Source organism: Fringilla coelebs (assembly GCF_963513975.1).
Source record: "Fringilla coelebs genome assembly, chromosome: 19".
Lineage (NCBI taxonomy): Eukaryota > Metazoa > Chordata > Aves > Passeriformes > Fringillidae > Fringilla > Fringilla coelebs.
The window spans coordinates 11,664,110-11,685,930 of NC_140045.1; the positions used below are offsets into that span (position 1 = coordinate 11,664,110).

General features: G+C 44.8%; 2 protein-coding genes across 3 annotated transcripts in view; one reads left to right on the forward strand and one right to left on the reverse strand.

Annotated features, from left to right (window-relative positions):
• Positions 1–20,376, forward strand: part of TBCD (tubulin folding cofactor D) — a 118,591-nt gene extending 98,215 nt beyond the window's left edge. The window contains exons 33-40 of one of the 2 annotated variants that reach the window (XM_084218412.1): positions 485–623; positions 8,174–8,295; positions 9,157–9,234; positions 14,480–14,569; positions 14,910–14,997; positions 15,689–15,798; positions 18,187–18,271; positions 20,076–20,376. In XM_084218412.1, coding sequence (XP_084074538.1) covers positions 485–623; positions 8,174–8,295; positions 9,157–9,234; positions 14,480–14,569; positions 14,910–14,997; positions 15,689–15,798; positions 18,187–18,271; positions 20,076–20,087 — 724 coding nt within the window. In that variant the 3' untranslated portion in view covers positions 20,088–20,376. Of the gene's footprint in view, positions 1–484; positions 624–8,173; positions 8,296–9,156; positions 9,235–14,479; positions 14,570–14,909; positions 14,998–15,688; positions 15,799–18,186; positions 18,514–20,075 lie in introns of those variants that run through there. The other variant, XM_084218411.1, reaches the window with a different exon arrangement.
• The window catches only part of B3GNTL1 (UDP-GlcNAc:betaGal beta-1,3-N-acetylglucosaminyltransferase like 1), a gene marked incomplete at its 5' end in the record, with an annotated part of 104,148 nt that continues 100,758 nt past the window's right edge, over positions 18,432–21,821 (reverse strand). Inside the window, 2 exons of the mRNA XM_084218413.1 lie at positions 18,432–18,555; positions 21,370–21,456. Coding sequence (XP_084074539.1) covers positions 21,376–21,456 — 81 coding nt within the window. The 3' untranslated portion in view covers positions 18,432–18,555; positions 21,370–21,375. The remainder of the gene's footprint in view (positions 18,556–21,369; positions 21,457–21,821) is intronic.

Below are 21,821 nucleotides of genomic sequence, written 5' to 3' on the forward strand. Positions count from 1 at the left end.
AAGATGGACTTTCTAGTTAAAGCAAGAGGGAGAACAACTCATTCCAGAGTGGTGATTATACCTGATGGGTGTGGGGAACATCCAGCTCTGTGTTTGGGGGATCCTCAGCCTGCTGTGCCCCTCTGCTCTGCCTGTGAGGCTGCTGATCATCAGCATCATCAGTGCTGGGAGGGTGTGTTGGCCTTCCCTGGGATAGGTCTGTCCTTGAGTAGCTAGGGGTGGGAGAGAGCACAGAATGAAACTGCAGAAAGAAACTTGTTTTCTGAAAGTGCCTGGGGAAAGGAAACTGCAGTTCACATCTTCCCTGGGTCAGAACAAAGGTTGGGAGATTCCTTCGATTTGTATTTTCCCCATATGCTCAAAGACCAATGTTTGATCTGATATCCAGATAATTCAGACACCTTCCTCCCTGGTGTGGAGGAGCAATGTGAGGAGGAGAAGAGCAGTGCACCCACCCAGGATGATCCTTTCCCTTCCCTTCCAGGTGGGAGAAGGAGACGCTGAACTGGAACGCGGCGTCGGAAGCGTTCCCTCGCATCACGCAGCTCCTGGGGCTGCCAGCCTACCAGTACCACGTGCTGCTGGGGCTCTCTGTGTCCGTGGGGGGGCTCACAGAGACCACGGTGAGACACCCCTGCTTGCACACCCAGGGCCCTTCTTGGCTTTCCTTTCCAACTGTCATTCTCCTGACTTGCTCCTTGCTGGTTTTTGGCTTCTTTTTGCTGCCTCTGTCGAGGTCGGGTTGAAGGCACTTGAGACAATAGTTCATGTTCAGGCTTAGGTGGTTTTTACACTGCAGTCTCTCATTAGCAAGGCACAGAAATGGATAACTGTCCCTTGTTACAAGGTCTTTTAAGGCTAAACTGTCCAATTAAGAAATGACCCCTAAATTATTTTCACTTTTGAGCCAATAACTGATCACTCGAAGTCCACAATGCAGACTTTTCTGTCCAATTACAAAATACCACCCAAACCCATGAAGAAGAGCAAGGAAACCTTCTCCAAGGCCTCAGGTCACATGCAGTGCTCTCCTGGGAGTCTGTCAGCTCTGTCTGTGCTTGGGGGATCCTCAGCCTGCTGTGATCCTCAGCTCTGTCTGCGAGGCTGCTGATCATCAGCATCATCAGTGCTGGGAGGGTGTGTTGGCCTTTCCTGGGGTAGCTCTGTCCTTGGATCAGCTGGTGGTGGGAAACCACTGCTTTCAGAGCCAGGGGCCTTCTTGGCTTTCCTTTCAGTGTCATTCTCTTGACTTGCTCTGGGCTGGTTTTTGGCTTCTTTTTTCTACCTCTGTCGAGGTCAGGTTGAAGGCGCTTAAGCCTGAACATGAACTTTTGTCTCAGGTGATTTTTACATCCTCACAGCAGTGAGTTCTGCAGTCTTCCATTAGCAAGGCACAAAAATGAGTAACTGTCTCTTGTTGCAAGGTCTCTTAAAGCTAAATTATCCAATTAAGAAATGGCACCTAAATTATTTTCTCTTTTAACCCAATAACTGATCACTCAAAATCCACAATGCAGACTTTTCTGTCCAATTACAAAATACCACCCAAACCCATGAAGAAGAAGGTGAAGAACAGGGAAGCCTTCTCCAAGAGTCTGTCAGCACAGAAAGTCTAAAATTCTCAGCATCCAGAGCTCCAACAGCTGAGTGTGCAGGGAACAAGGAGTGAGGGTGCTTTGTTTGTCCTCTCCTGGCCTGGCAGGAGCTGAGAGTTCCAGCCCCACAAATCCCAGCCCTGTGACTCTCCCAGCTGGGCTCAGAGCCCCTCAGCTCAGAGCAAGGGGATTGCTCTTCTCCAGTGAGGTGAAAGCCTCGTGTTCATTTGTCACCTGGTGCAAGGTGCTAGCTGGCAGTTGTCAGTAGGTGTTAACAGTATGCACAGGTTTCTTTTTTAAATTATTTTTGATACATTTTCTACTAAAATACCAATGAGATGTCAGAAGTTCCATTACAAAGAAATATCGTTCAGATGTCTGTCTAAATCCTCTGAGCTTTGTAATCCTTATTTAATTCTTCTGGCATGAACAATCTCTTTATCACTCAGTTTGGCAGTCTGCTGTGCTGCCAAATTTTTCCCTACTTTCTTGTAATTTTATTGTATTCTTCTGTCCTTCTATTACAACTTGCACTGGTAGTTTCAGAATATTTGGTTCCCAGCTATTTGGCTTATAAAGTTTTTTGATTTGTTGTAGCCAAAGATGTAAAATATAAGGAGATAATTTTGGGGGCAAGGACATGGTTCAATATGACACCACAGAGGAATATCAGAGCAGTAACAGAATATTTTAGACTGTCAGTTAAGCCTTTAAATCCCAGTGGCCCTGTAACAAGAGGAGGAGGCTGGGAGTCAACACCCCAACAGTGGTTAAGAGTGTTTCTAATTAAGATTTCTATCTCAAATTAAGAAAACCGGTAGAAAAGTGCTGGGAAACAAAATTTTTGTGAAGAGGGGAGCAGCTCCTGCTGGGTCACAGCAAGAAGGAGTTAAAATCACCTGGAGCTTGTCTCCCATGCCTTCCCCTGGTCAGTCACAACTTGCCCAAGTGATTTTTTTTTGCCTGGTGCTGTGGGTTCTGCTCTTGGGATCAGGAGATGTCTGTGAGCCTCTGGGCTGGTGGAGCAGAGAATTCAGTGTCTGTGCAGTCTCTCGTGTTTAAACCAATTCTGAGCATTTTAATGTTTCTAAAATGGCAACTAATTATATGGCAAGGCTATTTTAGAACGTTGGAAACATGTGTGTGCTGGTTTGTGACAGTAATTATCAGATAGACAATGTAACTCTTAACAGATTTCTTTAATGGCAAACATGCACATGAAATTCAGCTTTCAGTCAAGCACAGTTAATTACAGGAGGCTCCACCAAAACCAAAGTTATTTGTCTAAGTAAAAAAAGGAGGAAAGTTTTGGAGAAACAGACATTTTGGCTGCTAGCTGGGGTCAGAGGAAAATTCTTATTCAGTATTTTAATTTTTTTAAACTCCTGGTTGCATTTAGGTATGAAAAGTTGGAACAATTCAGTTACTTGCAGCTCCCTTCCCTTGTTACCCTCTGACAGTGTGTTAAGGGAAACCTTCTGCAGTGTTCTCAAACTGGGATTGTGAAATGTTAACTTTTCTGTGACCCTCCAGTTTTCTTTGACACTAAAGGCTCGTTCTGGCTAAAATGTTCTCCAGGGCTTTGGAAAGAAGATGAACTAATTCTCTCTTAAGTCAGCTAGGAAGGCGAGGGAGGGCACTCACACTTGGGAGTGTGTGTGTGTGGTGAGTTACTTTTGATATCTAAAATGTGATATGGAAATTAGAATTGATGTGTTTTACAATGGCTGGTGTTTAAACTAGTCTGTCAAAGCCTGTAGCATTCTTTGCTCAATATCCAGAGACTGATTTAAAGCATTAATAGAAAATTTTAAGAACAATCCTATTAAATTCATATGAAAGAAGCAGCTTTTTAAAATCATGGATTGGGGGAAAAGATTATTGGAATATGTGTTCTTGCAGTGATGTGTGTGTTCTTGTGAGTCTCTTATCTCTCACTTCAAAGATATCTGTGCACATACACTCGTGGACATGGAAGTTAGAAAGAAGATTCTTGTATATCCTGCAGGATAATCTGAGTTCAAATGTCAGTTTGTCTTTCAGTCATCTCAGGCAATCCACAGGAGAAAGGCTCTGTTGTAATTCCGTGGTCAGGGGCAGTTTGGCTGCAGCTAAAATTGCTCTGCAGTATATTTAGCAAGAGTAGCTCTTTGTTTGGCTTTTTAAAGAGATTTTCTGGAATGAGCCATGTGGGGTCTCTGAAGTGTTGTGGTGGCAGTGGGGCTGCTGGAAGGATTGCAGCTCAAGCATTGGAAGTAATCTGGAAAAACAGAAGATGTCATTCCCTGTGGGATTTGGCACTCTGCTCCATCACCATGGTTCAAAGGGCACTTTCTCTGTGTAAAAGAATCTTCTAATTATACATCTGGCCCACAGTGATGCATATTTCTTATGGCTGCATAAAACCCCTCAGTCTGTGGAGATCAGATGTACAATGCTGCTCTTTCTCCAGTGCACAAACCCTGCAGTTGCAGGAGTCAGGATATAATTTTGATATAATTTTATTACTGTTGAACTACATTACATTCTAAATTTTGTTTAAGCACAGAATGTCCTGTGATTCCCTTTCCCCCTAAAGAGTGGAAATTGCATTTTAAATTGGTGGAGAAATTAAGTAAAGCTTTTTTAAAAAGAAAAGGAACAACATATTCTAAACTCTTAAAGTTCCTTCCAGGCAGTACCAAAGCTGTGTTACTGTGTAGATCTCAGAAACAAAAATATTGGGATATTAATAGATTATATTCTAAAACATCTGGTTACTGGGACAAATTGTATGCAAATCAATGCATATTTGGTGGAAGAAAGAGGCCCAAAATCCTCTTTTCTTGGTTGAGAGTTCTTGAGCAAAATACACTTGAGAATAATTCCAGGCATTCTTTTCTTACAGGGAAAAATAATGTGAATTATGATATTCCTGCTTCATGTAAGGTATCAGTGCTGAAAGTCCAAACCAGAGCCCTGATGTGGATCAGGTGCCTTAATCACTGATGGGTAACTGAGATTTTGGGTGTAACAGATGCTCTGTTACAAACTGGAATTAGCTTCAGCTAATTCTTTTTGACCATATCAGTCCTCAAAGCTGGTTTTAGCTCTGTTCTGCACAGTTTGTGTAGAAACCACACCAGGGACCTGCCCGGAGCTGCAGTGGAGCTGCAGTGGAGCTGCAGTGGAGCTGCACTTGTGCCCTGGCTCTGGAGGGTGAACCTTCAGGACTCGAGTTCTCTTGATGCCTTGTGCAGGCTGACCTAGGACAGAGGCTGGACAGAGCTAAAGAATAAAGCAGGGATTGATCCAAAGGATCTCCTCCCTGGATCCACCTGGGGCAGCACCAGAGCCCAGCCAGGGCTGCACCCAAGATGAACCAAAATGTCCCCAAAATGCCCGGCCGGGCACGGGGTCTCTCCCTGGGATCAGTTCTGCTCCATTTGCACCTTGCAGTTCATTGTCCCATCCCAGCTTCAGCCCCTGCAGTCCCACCCTGCTTGTTTTTCTCTCTCCAGCCCACGGGGTTTGTGCTCCTGGGCTGAGATTGGGATCATTTGTCCTTGGTGCCCAGCTGGAGCAGGAATTGTTTTGTCTCCCTGCTCTGTGCACAGAGCTCAGCATCCCCTGGTGTGAGCCCAGACCCACACACTAAAGCAGCACAGAATGTGAAAAATAGAAAAGCCAAACCTGAGGCATCAGTGCCATCAGGTGCAGGGTGCCTTTGAGCTCTGCTCTGTGTTCATCTCCTGTCCCTGCAGGATCTGCTCTTGCCCTCAGTGTTGGGGCAGTCACGCCTTGGCAAACCCTGGTTTTGCTGTTTTATAAAAACAAGGTCATTCTCAGGCCTCCTCTTAAATTTGTATCCAAAGCTGTCCCAGTTCCAGCCCATTAACCTCCTAATTTCCTTTCCCAGTCCTTGTGGAACCCCAGGGAAAGGTAAATGTCAGGTGTTTGATGCAGTGTGAATTTGTGTTCTGCATAGATGAGGAAGACATTTGGAAATATTCTTCTCTACCAATACTCAGGAGCAGTTAAGATTACAGCTCAGATAGTGAGGCTGGGACAGCAGGATTTTTGATTCCTCCTCACCTGAGGAGGAAATAAGGATTTAACCTGTTCATGTCATGTTGTAATGCTGGAGTTTCTGCCAGTATTGGCAAAATGCCCCATTTTTCAATCTCCCAAGCAGTTACATGATGGATTATCCACACCTGTATTTTTGTATTAATTACTTGTGCTGTCCTCATTCTCCAGTGTTTCTGATATCCTGCTGCTCTGCCTTGGTTTGGCACAGCTCTGGAGCACCCCACCTCGAGCTGTGCCTGTTGCCCTTCACTTTCATGCACTTTCTTGCCTTTTCAAGTCATTTGGATCTGCAGAGAAAGCACTGAGTCATTCAACTTCCTTAAAAAAAATGGTGTGAGATCTCTGAGGTGGTTTAATTGACAAAATAAATAGGAGAGAAAATGACACCACCTATGATTTCTTTCTGAGATTGAATTTCCTCTGCTTGTTGTTGATCTCTGCTCTTGGAAGATGTAAAGACAAAATATTTCTTATTTATTTATAATAGTCTTAAATGCACAGACTGCTTTGAAGGGTAGTATATAATAATAGTATATAGTATATAATAATTAAGCAGGTTTTGAATTTTCAGGCAATCTCTCTTACAGTTCTGTATCCTGTGATATGTAGAAGACCTTTCAGTGTCAGCACCCAGTTTATACTGGGCACACTGGGGCACACACCAGTGCTGCTTTTGGAGTGTGTAAGAACCACTCTGGGTTCACTTCAGTGTAGCTGCCTTGTACAGATTTTACTGAGATTTGGCTGAAACTCAGAATAACTGAATAATTTCTCCAAATTTCTTCACCTTTTTAAAGAAATATTTCTGCTCCTGCTCTGCCCAGGATGTTTCAGTACAGAACAAAGTGTTAAGGTTGTTCCTGTGCTGCTTCCCAGGATTGCTGGGCTGTGCTGTTTGCAGGCTGAAGCTTTGGGAGAATAATCAGAGTTTTGAGCCAAGGCTAAATTGTTTCTTATTCTTGGGTACTGATGCACTCATAAATGTTACTGATATGAGCTTTGTTAGATAAAATGTTTAAATATAGATTCCTCTCATTTGCTTTTGGGAAGACACTTGTGATGTTTCTCATCCTCATCCAGTGTTTTATTTTCTTTCCTTGATAAAATGGTCAGGCTTCTGAGGAGAAGGGGATCCCCACAGAGGCTGTGCCTGCTCCCCTCCCACAGCAGGTCTGGGAGGGAGCAGCTGGCCTGGAAAGCACCATGGCTCCTGGAGATCTTGGAATCAGGGAGTGGTTTGGGCTGGAAGGGACCTTAAAACTCATCCTGCTCCTCCCCCTGCCATGGCAGGGACACCTTCCTCTATCCCAGGCTGCTCCAAGGGGTCCAGGGACATTCCAGGGGACATTCCAGGGGTTCAGGAGCAGCCACAGCTTCTCTGGGCCCCCTGTGCCAGGGCCTCTCAGCCTCCCAGGGAAGAATTCCTTCCCAATATCCCATCCAGAGTGTGGGGAGCTGCTGAGTGATGCTGCAGCCTGAGATGGTTCATGACCCAGGGACTGTGTCCAGCTGAGCCTTGAGCAGCAGCCCTGACCCCTCCTTTGCCATCTTGCTAAGCTGATTAATGCAGTCAAACCAACAGTCAGTCTTTCTTTCTGAGCTGGGTGTAATTTTAACCTGATTTTGCTGGTGGTTTGTGTGGCCCAAGAGCTTTTCTGCATGGTTCAGCTCCATCAGCTGTTTCATAAATACTCCTTGGTGAAGTCCTGGTGTGCTCCTTCACCTTCAGAGTCACAGCAGTTTTATTCTCTGAAGTGAGGCAGGATAATCATAGTGGTTTAAGGATGTTTTATTTCAAGAGAAAGAAAACAATCAGCCTTTAATGTAGTCTTTTGTCCTTAAAAAGTGGCCAACTTAGATTTGCCAAAAAAAAGTTTGCCAGCTTAAAAAAGAAAAAACCCAAAAATTTGCCAGCTTAAAAAGGAAAAAAACCCAAAAGTTTGCCAGCTTAAAAAGGGAAAAAACCCAAAAATTTGCCAGCTTAAAAAGGAGAAAAACCCAAAAGTTTGCAAGTTTAAAAAGGAAAAAGCCCAAAAGTTTGCAAGCTTAAAAAGGAAAAAAAAACCCAAAAGTTTGCCCGAGTAAAAAGGAGAAAAACTCAAAAGTTTGCCAGAGTAAAATGGAGAAAAACCCAAAAATTTGCCAGCTTAAAAAGGAGAAAAACCCAAAAGTTTGCAAGTTTAAAAAGGAAAAAGCCCAAAAGTTTGCAAGCTTAAAAAGGAAAAAAAACCCAAAAGTTTGCCCGAGTAAAAAGGAGAAAAACCCAAAAGTTTGCCAGAGTAAAATGGAGAAAAACTCAAAAGTTTGCCAGCTTAAAAAGGAAAAAAAGCCAGCCCCAACTTTCCTTGGAAGTGGTTGGTACAGGTAGGATACCCGAGGTCTGTTGGGTTTTGGTGCTGCCTTGTGCCCGTGGCTGCTGCAGGAGGGTGTCCCAGGGCAGTCCTGTGGCCCTGCTGCTGTGACAGTGGCTTTTTCCTGTCCTTCACTGGAGGTTCCCTGTGTTGCAGCTCAGATATTCTGCCCAGAGCCTGTTTGACTACATGAAGAAGATCCAGGGTGACCCCAGTGCTTTGGGGGGTTTTTGTGAGACGCTGCTGAAGGTCTTTGAGGACAACCTGCGCAACGACCGGTAAAGCTCCTCCTTGGCTGCTTTCCCTTTCACCCTTCTTCCCTTCCCTTTCCTTCCCCTTTTTCCCTTCCCTTTTGGAAGTCAGATGTGTGGCACACCCAGTGAATGCCCAAGGCACATGAATTTGCTTTTGGTACAGCAGGACCTCTGGTAAAATATGTCAGCAAGGAGTGATGGTGAAATATTTTGCACGTTCAAGTTTTTAAATCATAGAAGGGTTTGGGTTGCAGGGGGCTCAGAGCTCATCCCATTCCAGCCCCTGCCATGGACAGGGACACCTTCCACGTGCCCAGGTTGCTCCAAGCCCCATCCAGCATGGCCTTGGACACTTCCAAGGATGGGGCAGTCACAGCTTCTCTGGGCACCCTGTGCCAGGGAAGAATTTCTTCCCAATATCCCATCTAACTCTGCACTTTTTCAGCTTGAAGCCATTCCCTCTTGTTCTGTCACTGTTTTATTTTGTTTCTTGTCTCAGGTGTTGAAAACATGGCCATGGTTATTCCAGCTGACAAGTGTTGGGTCATTTGGTGCTGTAACTTCTGATGCAGTCTGTGGAACACATTGTTCATATTCTAGAAAACAGATGAATATTTTCTAATGCTGTCAATTGTGTTTTCAGGACCCTGCAAATATAAAGCAGGGGTGTTGTTAATTAGGTTTTTTCCTTTTGGCTGAGAGGGAATGTCCCCATTCAGCCAACACACACAAGGCCCTGAGCAACCCTCCTCTGTGTAAATCAGAGTTCTAATTTACCTGTGTGTAGCTATGTAGGAAGTTTCCTTCTTTGCTTCTGATTAAAAATAGTATATATCTGTATGCCAAGAAGTGTATTTCCCTTGCTGAATCATTTTCTTTCCTCAGGGTGTCTGTGCCTCTGCTGACAATGCTGGACCAGATGCTGGCAAATGGCTGTTTTGATATGTTCACTGAGCAAGAGAAGTAAGTTTCTGGAAGTTTCTTTGGTTTATTTCCCACTGTGCATCAGGGCTCCTCAGTCTTGCCCTGGGTGATGCTCTGGGGGTGCACAGGGCTCCAGGTGTGAGTCTATATTGCAATGCTTTAACATTCCCCAAGTGGGACCAACAGCCTTGAAAGGGTCTTGACAAAATCCTTGGCTCTCTTGGCTGTGTAGAAGTTTGTTACTTGTTCCTTGTTTGACAAGCCAGGACATTAATCAAATGCAATTTGCATGTTTCACCTGGGATTCTTGGACCAGTATCAGATCCATTCTTCATTTTCCAGCTTCCTAAATCCCTGCTGGTTGGAGCTCATTCCTTGGGAGCCCTGAGCACTGGCAGTGTCCTGGGTGGTGCTGCAGAACCCTCTGTGCCTACAAGCTATGGCTCCCCCAGTCCCACTGCTTTGCTTAATGGGAATATCTCCAAAGATGTTAATTTAGATTCTAATAACAATAAAAAAGTCATGTCCCAGCTCTTCCACCCTGAGCTCAGTCCTGTGGAAAGTGTTCAGTTTAGGAAGAGATAAATGTGAGGGAGAAATTCCAATGTGAAATCATGGGGGTTTGCAGATGTTTCAGAAAAGAATGATTTTAATTTCAGTAATATTAAAATCTATTCCACAAGCTCTCCCAGGCAGCATCTTGGCACATCTGCAGGTATTTACAGAATTGTGCAACATGGATCCTGCAAGCACAGATACTGCATTGGGAACTTGTTGATTCAAGAACTAATCACAGCAGATACATCTGAAAAGCCTTCATCATTCTGAAAGTTTTGGTTGAGCCCACTCTTGTCTTGAAGTGTGGTTTTAGATCATATTTCTGAAATTGCACTTGGCAGTCCCTGTTTGAAGGAGAATTTAAAGTGAGTCAAAGACAGATGGAGTGAATATTTCTTGTTCAGTTTGATAATTGTGCCACTGAGCTGAGGCTTCCACACAGGCTCCAGCCATCCCTGCTGGGGAAGGTGAGAGATTAGGGGTGGAAATTCCAGTCCAAGTCTTGTCTCCCAGGTCACTGAACAGAAACCAAGGGGTAGCAGCAGTGCCTTTGCTGTGTGAGTGACTCAGCCTCAGCCCTGTGGTGCCATTGTGATGCTTTGTGTAAAAGACCTGAAATAAAATCCAGGGCTATTATGGGGGAAAAGATTTTGAAGCTGATCCAGATGTATTTGCCTCCAGTTTGATGATGAAACCAAAAAAGAAAATGAATAATGAAGCAGCCAAGTGGATCATGCTGATGTCAAGGGAATGAAATGCTGGCCTGGAGTGCAGAACTTGTTACCATGCAGAGCCCAGGAGGGGCAGAGAGTTAAAAGACAGAGAGTTTAGTTCCTGATTTTGGGAATGGAGGTGCCTCCTGGTGCAGGGCTGGCCATGGGTGAGTTACTGTGGTACTTCACAGGGAGCCAGGTGAATCCCAGGGCTCTGCCAGGCTGTGTGTGTGGATCAGCACAGGATGGGGGAGCCCAAAATTCCCTTTTGTGCATTTTGTTACTCTGGTAGGTCCTTTGGGTGTAGTTAGGGATGGATCCACTGATCCTGCTCCAAGGCCTGCCTGCCCCTGCTCCTTTTTGAACAGAAAAGTCTGACTTTGGGTCTGGCCTCTGGAATGGAACCATTTACTCCCTTTCCAGAGCAGCCTCCATAAAAATGTGTAAGAACATCACAGGGTGGGTGGGAAAATGGAGACCCTGTTTGGTGGCATGGAAAGGCCACATGTGCCTGCAGTGTCAGGTGGTTTTATGTACAGTGTGCCTGAAATACAAGCATGTATCTCATGTGTTTTTCCTTGGGATGTTCAGCTCCCATTTCATTTCCTTCCCTCATGATTTTTTTACCAGGTTGGGCTGAATGGAGTTTTAGCATGGGAATTGCCATGTAGGATGTCTTGGCATCAGGATTAAACCTAAACCAGCCACCAAACAGGCAACTGCTGCATTGTAAAAAAGTGTTTGCAAATGCATTTTGAAGTTTGAAATGGAAACTGTGTGCTCTCCCACACATTTCTTTTCTAATTAAACATCCACAGTCCAGAATGGGTAATGTCCAACAGTGCTTCATTTAAGGAGCAGGATCAGTTTGACCCTTGTGAGTGCTCCAGTTAAAACCAGTTGCCACAGGGTGTCACTCCTGCCTTGTACAGGTGGAACCCACCAGGCATTTTCCTGCCTTTTCACACCCTGCAGCTTGTACAGTTTGGAATATAAAGCTCAACATTTCTGGTGTGGTTCTGCAGCTGAATCTCAGTGCTGGGGAAGCTGTGTGTGGTTGGTGTGTGATCTCTGTGCAGAAGGACAAGGGAGCCCTGGGGTTCCTGCTCCTCTCTCTTGGTTTGGATGTTTGTGCTCAAGGGAGGTGGATTTACCTTGTGTGGAACTGGGGAGTGTGGGGTGAACACCTGTCCTGTGGGGCTGGAAATGAACCAGCTTCAGTGTCACCAGGGTCATCAAAAGCCTTTCAGAAGTGGCTCCTCTCTTGTGCTTGGCTCAGGGAAAAGAACTGCTGTCAGGTTTATTCCAGCTGTTCTTTCCTGCCTGTCCTGAGGTGACAGCAACCTGCTTGGCCAGCCCTCCCTCCTGCTGGCAGGATGGTTTGTGTCACTGCAGGATGAGTGGCACTGGAGAGCTGCTCTGGCTGAAAAGTGCCCTTCTCCCACTGGGCTTGAGGGGGTTCCTCTGTCCCACAAGTTGTGCCAAAATAGGGAAGGAAATAGAGAGGGAATAGGGAGGGGAATAAGAAGGGAATAGAGAGGGGAATAGGAAGGGAATAGACAGGGAAATAGGAAGGGAATAGGAGGAAGGTTTCTCCTGGCAGCTGGCTGAAGCGTTGGGGATGCTGCAGCATCACTGACTGCTGCTCCCACCAAGCAGGGCAGCAGCTCTGTGCTCACACAGCCCAAATCCTCCTGATTCCACCCCAGAGCAGTTTGTGGAGCTGCTCTGCTGGCAGTGCAGGGAGTTTGTGGGTTGGGGACTGCTGGAGCAGCAGGCACAGCTTGGAGCAGAGCTCTCAGAAATGCACTCTGGGCTGCTGTGAGCTCTCCAGTGGCTGCTCTGAAAGCACAGGGGGAGTACCTGGATGGGGAGGGAGGACAAAGGAGAGTGAACTGAGGCCCCTGGCAGGGCTGGCATTGGAGTGTCACTGGTCACAGCTCCTGGGAATAATACTCAGTGCCATGAAAGCAGAACAGCCTTGGAGTGGCAGCTCAGGATCTAGTGCTCTCTGGGGTAATAAATGGCATTTCTCTCTCCTACATATGTGTACCCATTTATTCTCTGTTTTTTTCTGGTGATCTTGCAGTGCTCTAAGAGAGTCTGTGTCCCCATTGATCTCCAGCTGATCATTTCCATGCTCCTCTGGATTGCTTTTTAGGCAGTTTTACTGCTCTTGCATGAACAGAGAGCTGGCAGGGGCTGGTGGCAGCTCCACCCTGGCAGTGGCACTGCTGAGCCCAGCTCACCTGGAGGAGGGACAGCAGCACCTCTGGCAGTGCCACGTGTCCCCAGTTCACAGAATGCAGAGAGAGTTTTCTCTCCCCACTGCTGATGCTGTTCCTGCTGGCACAGTGCCCACACAGGAGAAGGAATTTTCTCAATTTCCTTTACAGAGGCCAAGCTATTTCAGTCATTTGAGATCACACACAGGTTAAGTTTGGTTATTGCAAATGTAGAATTGGCAACCAACAGAAAGGAAAGTGCATCTGTTTTAAACACAAAATGCTGCTCATGAGGTTCCATGTTTTAAATTTGTTCCAGATGCTCTTGTTCCAACTGGTCTCTTTGTTGCTCCCCTTCTCAGTGATGTCCCTGCTGTTCAACGAGTTTAAATCTCACCTAATTCACTGCATGGCCTGGCCTGCACTGCAGGGATTGTAATTAGCTGTCTACACAGGGTCTTTGTGTAATTGGGGTGGGAGGAGGAGAAATTCCACCCAGGTAAGACAAAATATACCTCAGCACTCAGAGAGCTCTTCCCTCACCACCCCAGACAAATCCATGCCTGCAGACACACACAGACTCATTCATGCAGATGTCTGTTGTTCTGTCTGATGTCTGTTGTTCCCACCATGTGTAGAATTCTTTACCTCAGTTTACCATGGTTTGTTGTTCAGGTTTTTTTTTAACAGGTCACTATTTGCCAATATGTGGCAGGATTTTGTTACAAATTTTTTAAAAGTCATTAAAAACCACTAATTCTTTTCTGGAAAACTCTACAGGACAAGGCACGTTACCTTAGCAAAACATCTTGGCACTCCCATAAACATCTTATTTTAAATGTTCTGCCCTTCAACAGATGACAGTACCCAGCTTTCCTCAGTAGTTTTTATCCACAGCTCTGAATTGTGGTAGCAGAAAACGAATGTTACTATTTTTGCTTTCTGCTTTTCATACACAATGCAGTGAGGTTTCCAAAATACACAGCCTAGAAGTTATTGTGCTCACTAGACAAATATGAAATAGTTTCTTTTGCATCTATGGCACTTCAGCCTCGAGTGTGGCAAGTAAAAGATTAAATAATTTGAACTGAAATAAAAGCATTAGTCCCTCTTTCCTTCTCTTTAATAGATCCTTGGAATAACTAACAGCACTTGTGTTTGTACGAGTGTCTGGGAAAGAGCTGTGAGAATCACGTTTCCCAGACTGTGTGGAAGAAGAAAAGAATTTGCTAAATATATTTAAAGATGGCTTCATGGCCTGTCCACGTAATAGAACTGTGAGCCCTGTGTTTAATTACGTTGTCTGGAATCACTGAAGGAATTTGGGCTGTGAAATGGTGGAGTAGTGAAGAACAACATTCATCCCCTTTATGTAAAGTTTGGTTGGAGATCTTAGGGAATGACCACGATGACACACAGACTGAGGAACTGTTATTTGGCTACAGGATAATGTAATTCCTGACATATTATTTCTGATCATTCCACACTGCTTAAACACAAGCCATGGCAAGCCAGTTATCCTGCATGGACTGAACCTGTTTGGCTAAAAGGAGTTCACTCCTCAGCACACAGAAAATAGCAATGTAAATAATTAATGATCATTTTTTCCCTCTCTTGTTAGAAAACAAAAGGCTCAGGGACGTGGTGGCCGAAGCACAAACCACCCTGCAGTGCGTCTTGCTTTGCCTTGCAATGATAGTTTGGCATCCTGACAATCATGAAATGTCTTTGAAATTCTGCTGAAACCTTCTGCTCATCTTTTTTTCTTTCTTTCTTTCCCATTCTCAGCCATCCCTTCCCAGGGAAGTTGTTCACCCTCTGTAAAGAAGAGATCAAAAGGTCCAAAGACATCCGGAAGCTTCGCTCCAGCATCGGGGTGTGAGTTAATGAAATCAATCTTTCCTCCAGAAAGTGAGGAGTGTTTCACTTGCCAGATGGAACAGTGAGGTCTGGTTCATGTGGAATTTAAATGGAAAATGCACACAGATATATGTGATTGAAGGCTGTGGGAGTCTCATAGTTCTGGATGGTTGAAATGAAACATGTGATGTGATAAAGATGAGCAAGGTTTAAATTTTTTATAGTCCTAAACATGTTTAAAGGAAATAATTTGCTTTTTCTTTTCCCCTCTCTCCCTTTTTCCCAATGTCCATCCTAGTTCTCAAAACTTACTTGTGTAGTTGTAGCCCAAAATCTGATTTTTTCTGATATTTTCCAGATTTTGTGGCCTGATTCAATTTCAAGGAGACATGAGAGAGAAAGTTTTCTTCCAGTTGTTTCTCCTCCTTTGCCATCCCTTCCCTATAGTAAGTACTGAAGAGTTTGCACATGATCAGCTCTGTTCTTTACAAATGAAAACTAATTCAAAGTGTGTTAAAGCAGATTCTCTTTAGCAGGTATCCATGTACAGAACAGGCTTTATTTCACAAGGGTCTGCTCTCTGCAGGGCTGCCCCTGGCACAGGCTGCTGCCTGCCTGCCACCTACCTGGCTGTGCCACACGTGCTGCCCTTCCACCTCCTGCCCTTACTGGTTAAACTGGGAGCAGTGCAGGTGCCTCAGCCATTTGTTTCTGGGAAGACCTGGTCATCATTTAGTGCTGAAAGCTCCAGCCGGATGAGTTACTGTCAGTTCTGTGAAATTCTGAGAGTAGCAATGCTGGACTTGGACTGATTCAAGAAGAAAGCTGGTGCAGTGCAGGAAGGTTTAGCAGGCTTTTTACCTTTTTCCTGTAACTAACAGGACACAAACATCTGAGTATGACATGGACAGCAGGGATGCACAGGGATGCTCCTGGGGATGGTTCTGTGCAGGGCCAGGGGCTGGCCTGGCTAATCCCAGGAGCTGGCCTGGCTGGTCCCAGGGGCTGGCCTGGCTAATCCCAGGAGCTGGCCTGGCTGGTCCCAGGAGCTGGCCTGGCTGGTCCCTGTGTGTCCCTTGCCTTCAGCAGCCCCTGTGGCCCTGTCCTGGCTCTTTGCTGCCTCTGCCCTCCCTGCAGATCCGCAAGACCACGGCCAGCCAGGTGTACGAGATGCTGCTGACCTACAGCGAGGTGGTGGACCCAGCCATCATGGACCAGGCCATGGCCATCCTCAGTGACACCAACTGGTGAGTGCAGTGCTGTCCCCAAACAGCCCCTGTGCCCTGGGGGGACCAGAATTCAGTGCCTGTGAAAGCTGGGGGGGAGCAGGCTGTAAGAAGTGATAGCTCAGGTTCAGCTCTTCCTTGCTTCCATGACAGCAGTGCTGCAAGGAATTCCTCTGCTCTAAAGAGCTCTCCAGGATACTGGCCCACTGCAAGGGGGTGTATAAAATCACCATTAGATAAAGTAAAATAGCCATATTTTTCTAACAACATAAAAAGGGAGGAAATCTTGGAAGTTTTCCATGAAGCAGAGACTGGGCTGTGCAAACAGTCAAACTTCAACTGCACAGACAGTTTCTTGGCATTTACGAGCACTGGCAGGATTTGGGGAAAGGAAGGATCTCTGCAAGCTGGAAAACAACAGAATTAGCAGAACAGCTCAAATCTCCCATGAAATGTAATTACTCAACATGCTACAAGCCTTGTATTCAAGCAAAGATTTGGAATTGGAGCAGTTTAGATGTTTCCCAGGATAGGATGGCATGAATTAAACAAGCACTTCATAGAATGTAATTCATTTTTTTTTACTTACTTTCTTTCAGGGGCAGGGGAAGAGGGTCCTGTTCTTCATGAGCATGATCCAGTGACTTTTAGAGCAAAGGAGTCATTCCATGAGCACCTTTGCAGTGACAGGAGCAGGGAAATAGCATTTTGGCACTGGATTTTCCCCTTTCTGCAAATTCTAGCATTGAGCATTATCACCTGGGCAGGTTGATAAAAGGCTGCATGCCTGGAAGATTTGAGAAAATACAGAATTTTAAGATAACAATTAGTTTATTTGTTTTGCTGCCTTGTTAAACATTTTTCTTTGTCACAGACCTGGCCCATGGAGCTGCCCTAGACAGCAATCACAGAGAACAGACGAATATAGAAAAACATATCATTTATTTAGCCATTATATTAAATGGCTTTTTGTGTTCATTGACATTTCATAGAAATAAATTTATCCCAGACAAGCTCAAAGAACTAATACACCTTGAGGGTGGCTGACAGAGTTGCAGATTGCATTTGATTTCTGTGTAGTTTCCAGTTTATTTCTGTGCTTGAGCTTAAAGAACTTTGTGTAAAAAAAGTTGAGTTTATCATTACCAGGGGTGGCTGCTGCTTTTTTTTCTGAATTTTCCAGTGCAAACCTGGAACAAGAGTCTCAGGTTTGAAGGAGTGGTTGCCAGCAGTTGTGCCTGTGGTTACAGTTCCTTGTTTAACTGCAGGTGGAAGTTGAGGATTGTGCTGGGTGTGACTCAGCTCCATTAGCAAACCTGCATTTAAGGGCAGGCTTGCTCAGGAATTGCATCAGGAATTTGTTAGCTGACACTGCAGGATGAGCTGAGTGCTGTCACCCAGGGATGCTTCCAGGGCCAACACTCACAGTGGTACAGGAAAAGCAGTGGCAGTTCAGCTCTGCTCATAAACAACTAAATCAAAGCAAAACACTTCCCCAGAAAAACACTCCAGAGAAATGAATATTCTGTTTTCACCCTGTCATTTTTAGGGTGTGCCTGGCTTGTTCTGCCCTGGAGCTCTGCTGCACTGTGGCCATGGCTCTGAGATGAAAGACAAAGAGCTCATTTACTCAAAATGTAATTGGTAGATTTGAGCTGTTTACAGAAAAAGAGATTTGAAGTTGTTGCTAAGTGTCACTTGTTTTCCTCAAGCTCTCCCAGTGCTAAAATAATCAGTCTAAATTCTGAATTGCCCAAAGTATTAGCAGCAGGAAGCCAAATGAGAATTTGAAGGAGTATGGTAATTACTGGGATGCACATATTTTCCTTGTTGGGACTCCAGAGACTTTTATCATACAATTATGTCATGCAGAGTTTAAACAAATTACTCTAAAATAATCCACTTTGTTTAGCCACAGGAAGTTTCCAGTGGTAAATAGGACAAATTGTCCAAGGTGTGAAAAAAAGGTTGAAGTTATCTGTAACTCACCCTTTTTTTAATAGAGGGGATGGGAGGGTTTTCTCCAAATCCAATCACTTTAGAGAAAAATTAAATGAACTTCTAATCAAAAGAGTTGTACAAATAAGTGGGGTTTTTTTTTTAATATAAAACTCTATAAAAGAATAGTCTTGGACATTTTATTAGCCAGTGGCTAATATTAGCTAAAAATAGACATTTTATTAGACCTGTGGCAGATCTGGTGTGTATTTGTGGTTTATCTGACTTAGGGTGGTACAAAAATGATCCATTAGCCTTCAAATGTGACACAAGAAAAAACTCCTGCCATTTGAAATGTGCATGAAAGGACACACCCACTCTGGGGCAGGGGTGACAGGGATCACTGAGGAAGTTTTATGGATGTTTTATGGATTTTTCTGAATTAACTGGAAAGAGCCTTTGCTCTCCCAGGGAAGCAGAGCTGCCTGTGGTGAGGGAGAGACGGAACTGCCTCTGCGACCTGATGAAAGTGCCCAGACCCCAGCTGGTGCCCAAGGTGAGGTGGGAATGTGCTCCAGGGGCTGCTTTTCTCATGGAGGTGTCCCTGAGGATGTTCCCAGCCAGCTGCAGAACACGTGGGGTGGCTGGAGCTGCTGCCTGAGGCCCTTCCAGCCCCATTCCAGAGAGCATTCCAGGCTGGCAGCGCCACATTCCAGACACAGATGTGCAGCCACTGCTCCTCTGCCCTTCCTGGGGAAGGGGAAAAGGCAGGAACTTCTCAATTTCAGCAGCAAGATGATGACATGAGGTGGTGCAGACCACAGCACTGCAGCACTGCCCCTGTGGATGAACAGCATAGAAAACCATCAAGTGTATATGCATACATAAATATATATAATATATATATGTAATGTATATTTTTAGATAGTTTGGACATGCCCACCCAGCTCAGTATTTCACAAGTACAGAACTTTCTGCTTTGGTAGAGGTTCTAGAAGATGTTTTTAGTGTTTTAAAGAATATGTGTTACTGTGTATATATAAATATTTATCTTTCTTTAAAGACTCATACTTAAGACACATGAATACCCTTCAAAGACCTCCTGCTGCCTCATGGCAGTGTCTTCACTCATTTTCCAGTTTTTACCATCTGCTGTTAGTACAATTTTAAGAAACCTCAGCTAACATTTTTATAATTCTGTTAAACAAGAGTCTGAACATCCTGCCCAGCAAGGAGTTGTTTTCAGAACAAAAACTGACCTGAGTGTTGCTTTTAAAAGTTGTTTAATCAAGTAACAGGTTATGCTCAAAATAAGAGATCAGATAAACTCTGATTTCAAAAAAACCTCCTTCTTTTACTCCTTAATTATTGAAGGCTGTGAGAAGGCTGCTACTTTAGGAGAAAACTGCCTCTAGGATAAACAAAATAATAAGAAATATCCAAACACACATCCAGGTATCTCCAATGGAGCTGCTACAGGTGGGGTCTGGATGTTTTGTGCTCATTTGGGAACTTTTCCTCTTGCTCCCCTGCACATAAGCAAACAGTCAGTGTAACTTTGAGCTCAGAGCTGAGCCTGCAGCTCAGGGTGCCACTGAGGAGGAGGGGCTGTCCCTCTGTCCCTCTGTCCCTCTGTCCCCAGTGCTGCTCCCAGCAGTGGGAGAAGCCAGAGAGGAGCCCAAGCATGGCAGGAGAAAAAGGAGAATGAAGTTGGCTTCAGCTGAAATCAATACTTTCTAACTTACTCTTTTACATTTTATACAAATAAAACTTGCTGGAGGGTTAAAAGGAGCAAGTATTACAGCTTTATATTTTCTTTTCTGCTTGGGTTAATTAGAGAGCTGCAGTTCCACCCAAATATGGCTCGAAATCCCAAATTTCCCTCCAGAAAAATTGAGAATGGGAGGGGGGAGGGGATTTTGCCTCCTGCCTGTTGTGCCTGAAGCCCCCCCAGGATGGATTTAGGATGGTCTGGGGGTAAATCTGGGATTCCAAATCCTGCCCAGGGAAAATGGGGGGGTTTAGAGGGAGTGATCTCCCAAATTCCCAGGAAAAATGGGGAGTTTGGGGGGGTTTTCCTCAATTCCTGTGAAAAACAGGGGGTTTTCCCCTCAAATTCCCAGGAAAAGCAGGTGGTTTGGGGGTTTTTTTCCCCCTTGTTTCCTGGAAAAAACAAGGTTCTCCAATTCCCAGGAAAAACAGAGAGTTGGGGCTTTGTTCCAACTCAAAAACTCCCCAAAATCTCCCATTTCCAACCCAAAATTTCCCCTCAGTGGGAATTCCAAGGGGAAGGTGGGGAGGAGCAGGGGGACTGCCTGCTCCCTGTGACCTCTCCTTTTCCTTTTCCTTTCTCCTGGCAGAGTTCAGCATGAGAGGAGCAGGCCCTGGCTGCTGGGCTGTCCTGGAGCTGAGCTGTGGCATCCTGATCCATCCTGACACGCTGGATCTCAGCAGAGCTGAGCACTGCACTGCTGGCCAGGAGAGGCAGAGCCTGGCTGAAAGCACACACGTGCCACAGGAAGATAAAAATTCCTTGTTTTCAGTTTTTATGTTGCTGTCTGGCAGGTTCTTGTCATGCTCTGTCACACTGACCTGTCAGTGTTTGTACTTCCCTGAGTGAAGGGAGCCTGTGCTTGTACACACACACCAAGAATTAAACCTGACCTGCTGCACTGCTCTTTTCAAGATTTATTTTTCAGAGGTGAGAATGGCAACACTCAGTGATGCTGAGCATCCCCAAGCATCAAGTGTCCCTGTGGAAAAGTCTGTCATTCCTGTGTTAAACAAAAAAATCCAGGTTTCACTTCAGCTGATGTCAAAGCCTCTCTGAACAGCTCTTTGTGTAACTAATTCAGACAAATTGTTTTTCTGGTGAACTCAGTTTTGAAGAAGGTGAGTCAGTTCTTCAAGCAGCTGCCAGGAATCCAGCTCATTTTTTAACCCCCACAAAATGAAATAGCTCTGAAATTGATCTTTAGTGAGATCAATGTGATGGGGAGGCCACATCATATTGTAATTACAATTATTTTATGGCTGTAATTAAATCCCACTGTCCCAGTAGTTGAACAGTGGCTGTGTGTGTATTGATACCTCTACAAATGTGAAAGGAAGGAAAAATTCAGGCAGAGAAGCTAAAACCAAGCCAGTTTCTCTGTGAAGTAAATGCTGCAAAGGGCAGGTGTTCAATTCCAACCTGGCTGGCTCAGAGTCTGTTTGGTTTTGAAAAAAGTAGCTATAAATGAGATTATTCAATACTTCTTAAGGATTCCTGCAGGCTGGACTGGCAGCTGGAATTAGTGGAGCTCACTGACTGTTTATCCCAATTTACCAGTCAAACTGAGTGATGTGCAACAGTAAAACTACTAATGTGCACAGGAAAACATTAGCAATAATTACTAATGTGCACAGGAAAAAATTAGCAATAATTACTAATGTGCACAGGAAAAAATTAGTAATAATTACTAATATTCACAGTAAAAAGTAATGCACACAGCATTACCCTGGTGTAACTATGACCTCCCTTACAAAGGGGTTGCTCAGCCCAAAGATTAAATTAACAAAGCACAAATGACTAAAAGGTTCTAAACCCCTGAAGAATTTGGTTTTCTGCACCCAGACACACAGGGAGCAGCAGACTTCAGCAGCACTGCTCACCTTGCTTTAGTTAAAGTGATAATAATCCATCCCTTCCTTCAGGTTCAGCGTGGCCAGGTTTGCTTCAAAGGCTCCACCTGTCAAGTCCTGCAAGGGAAGAAGAAGAAAATGAGCTCAAACTCATTTCAGGCTGTAGCAGGTTTGGGTTACTGACTCTTTAAGCCAAAGAAGAAAATCCCATTTGCAGAACTAAACAAATAAACCAAGGCTTGGGAAAGTTTCTACTCAAAAATTCAGGGTATTTTGTAAATTTAGTGTTCAAATCAGCGTGGGGGGATATCAGACAGCTCCTCCCTCTGCAGTGCTGCTCAGCCCAGCTCTGCTCTGGTGTTTGCCTGCTCAGACATTGGCAGAAAATGGACCAAGGCAGTGAGTTGGACAAAACAAGTGGTGTGGGTGGCTTCTGAGCACTGATTAGGTTGTGTGATAAAACCCAGCAGATGAAGTACTCT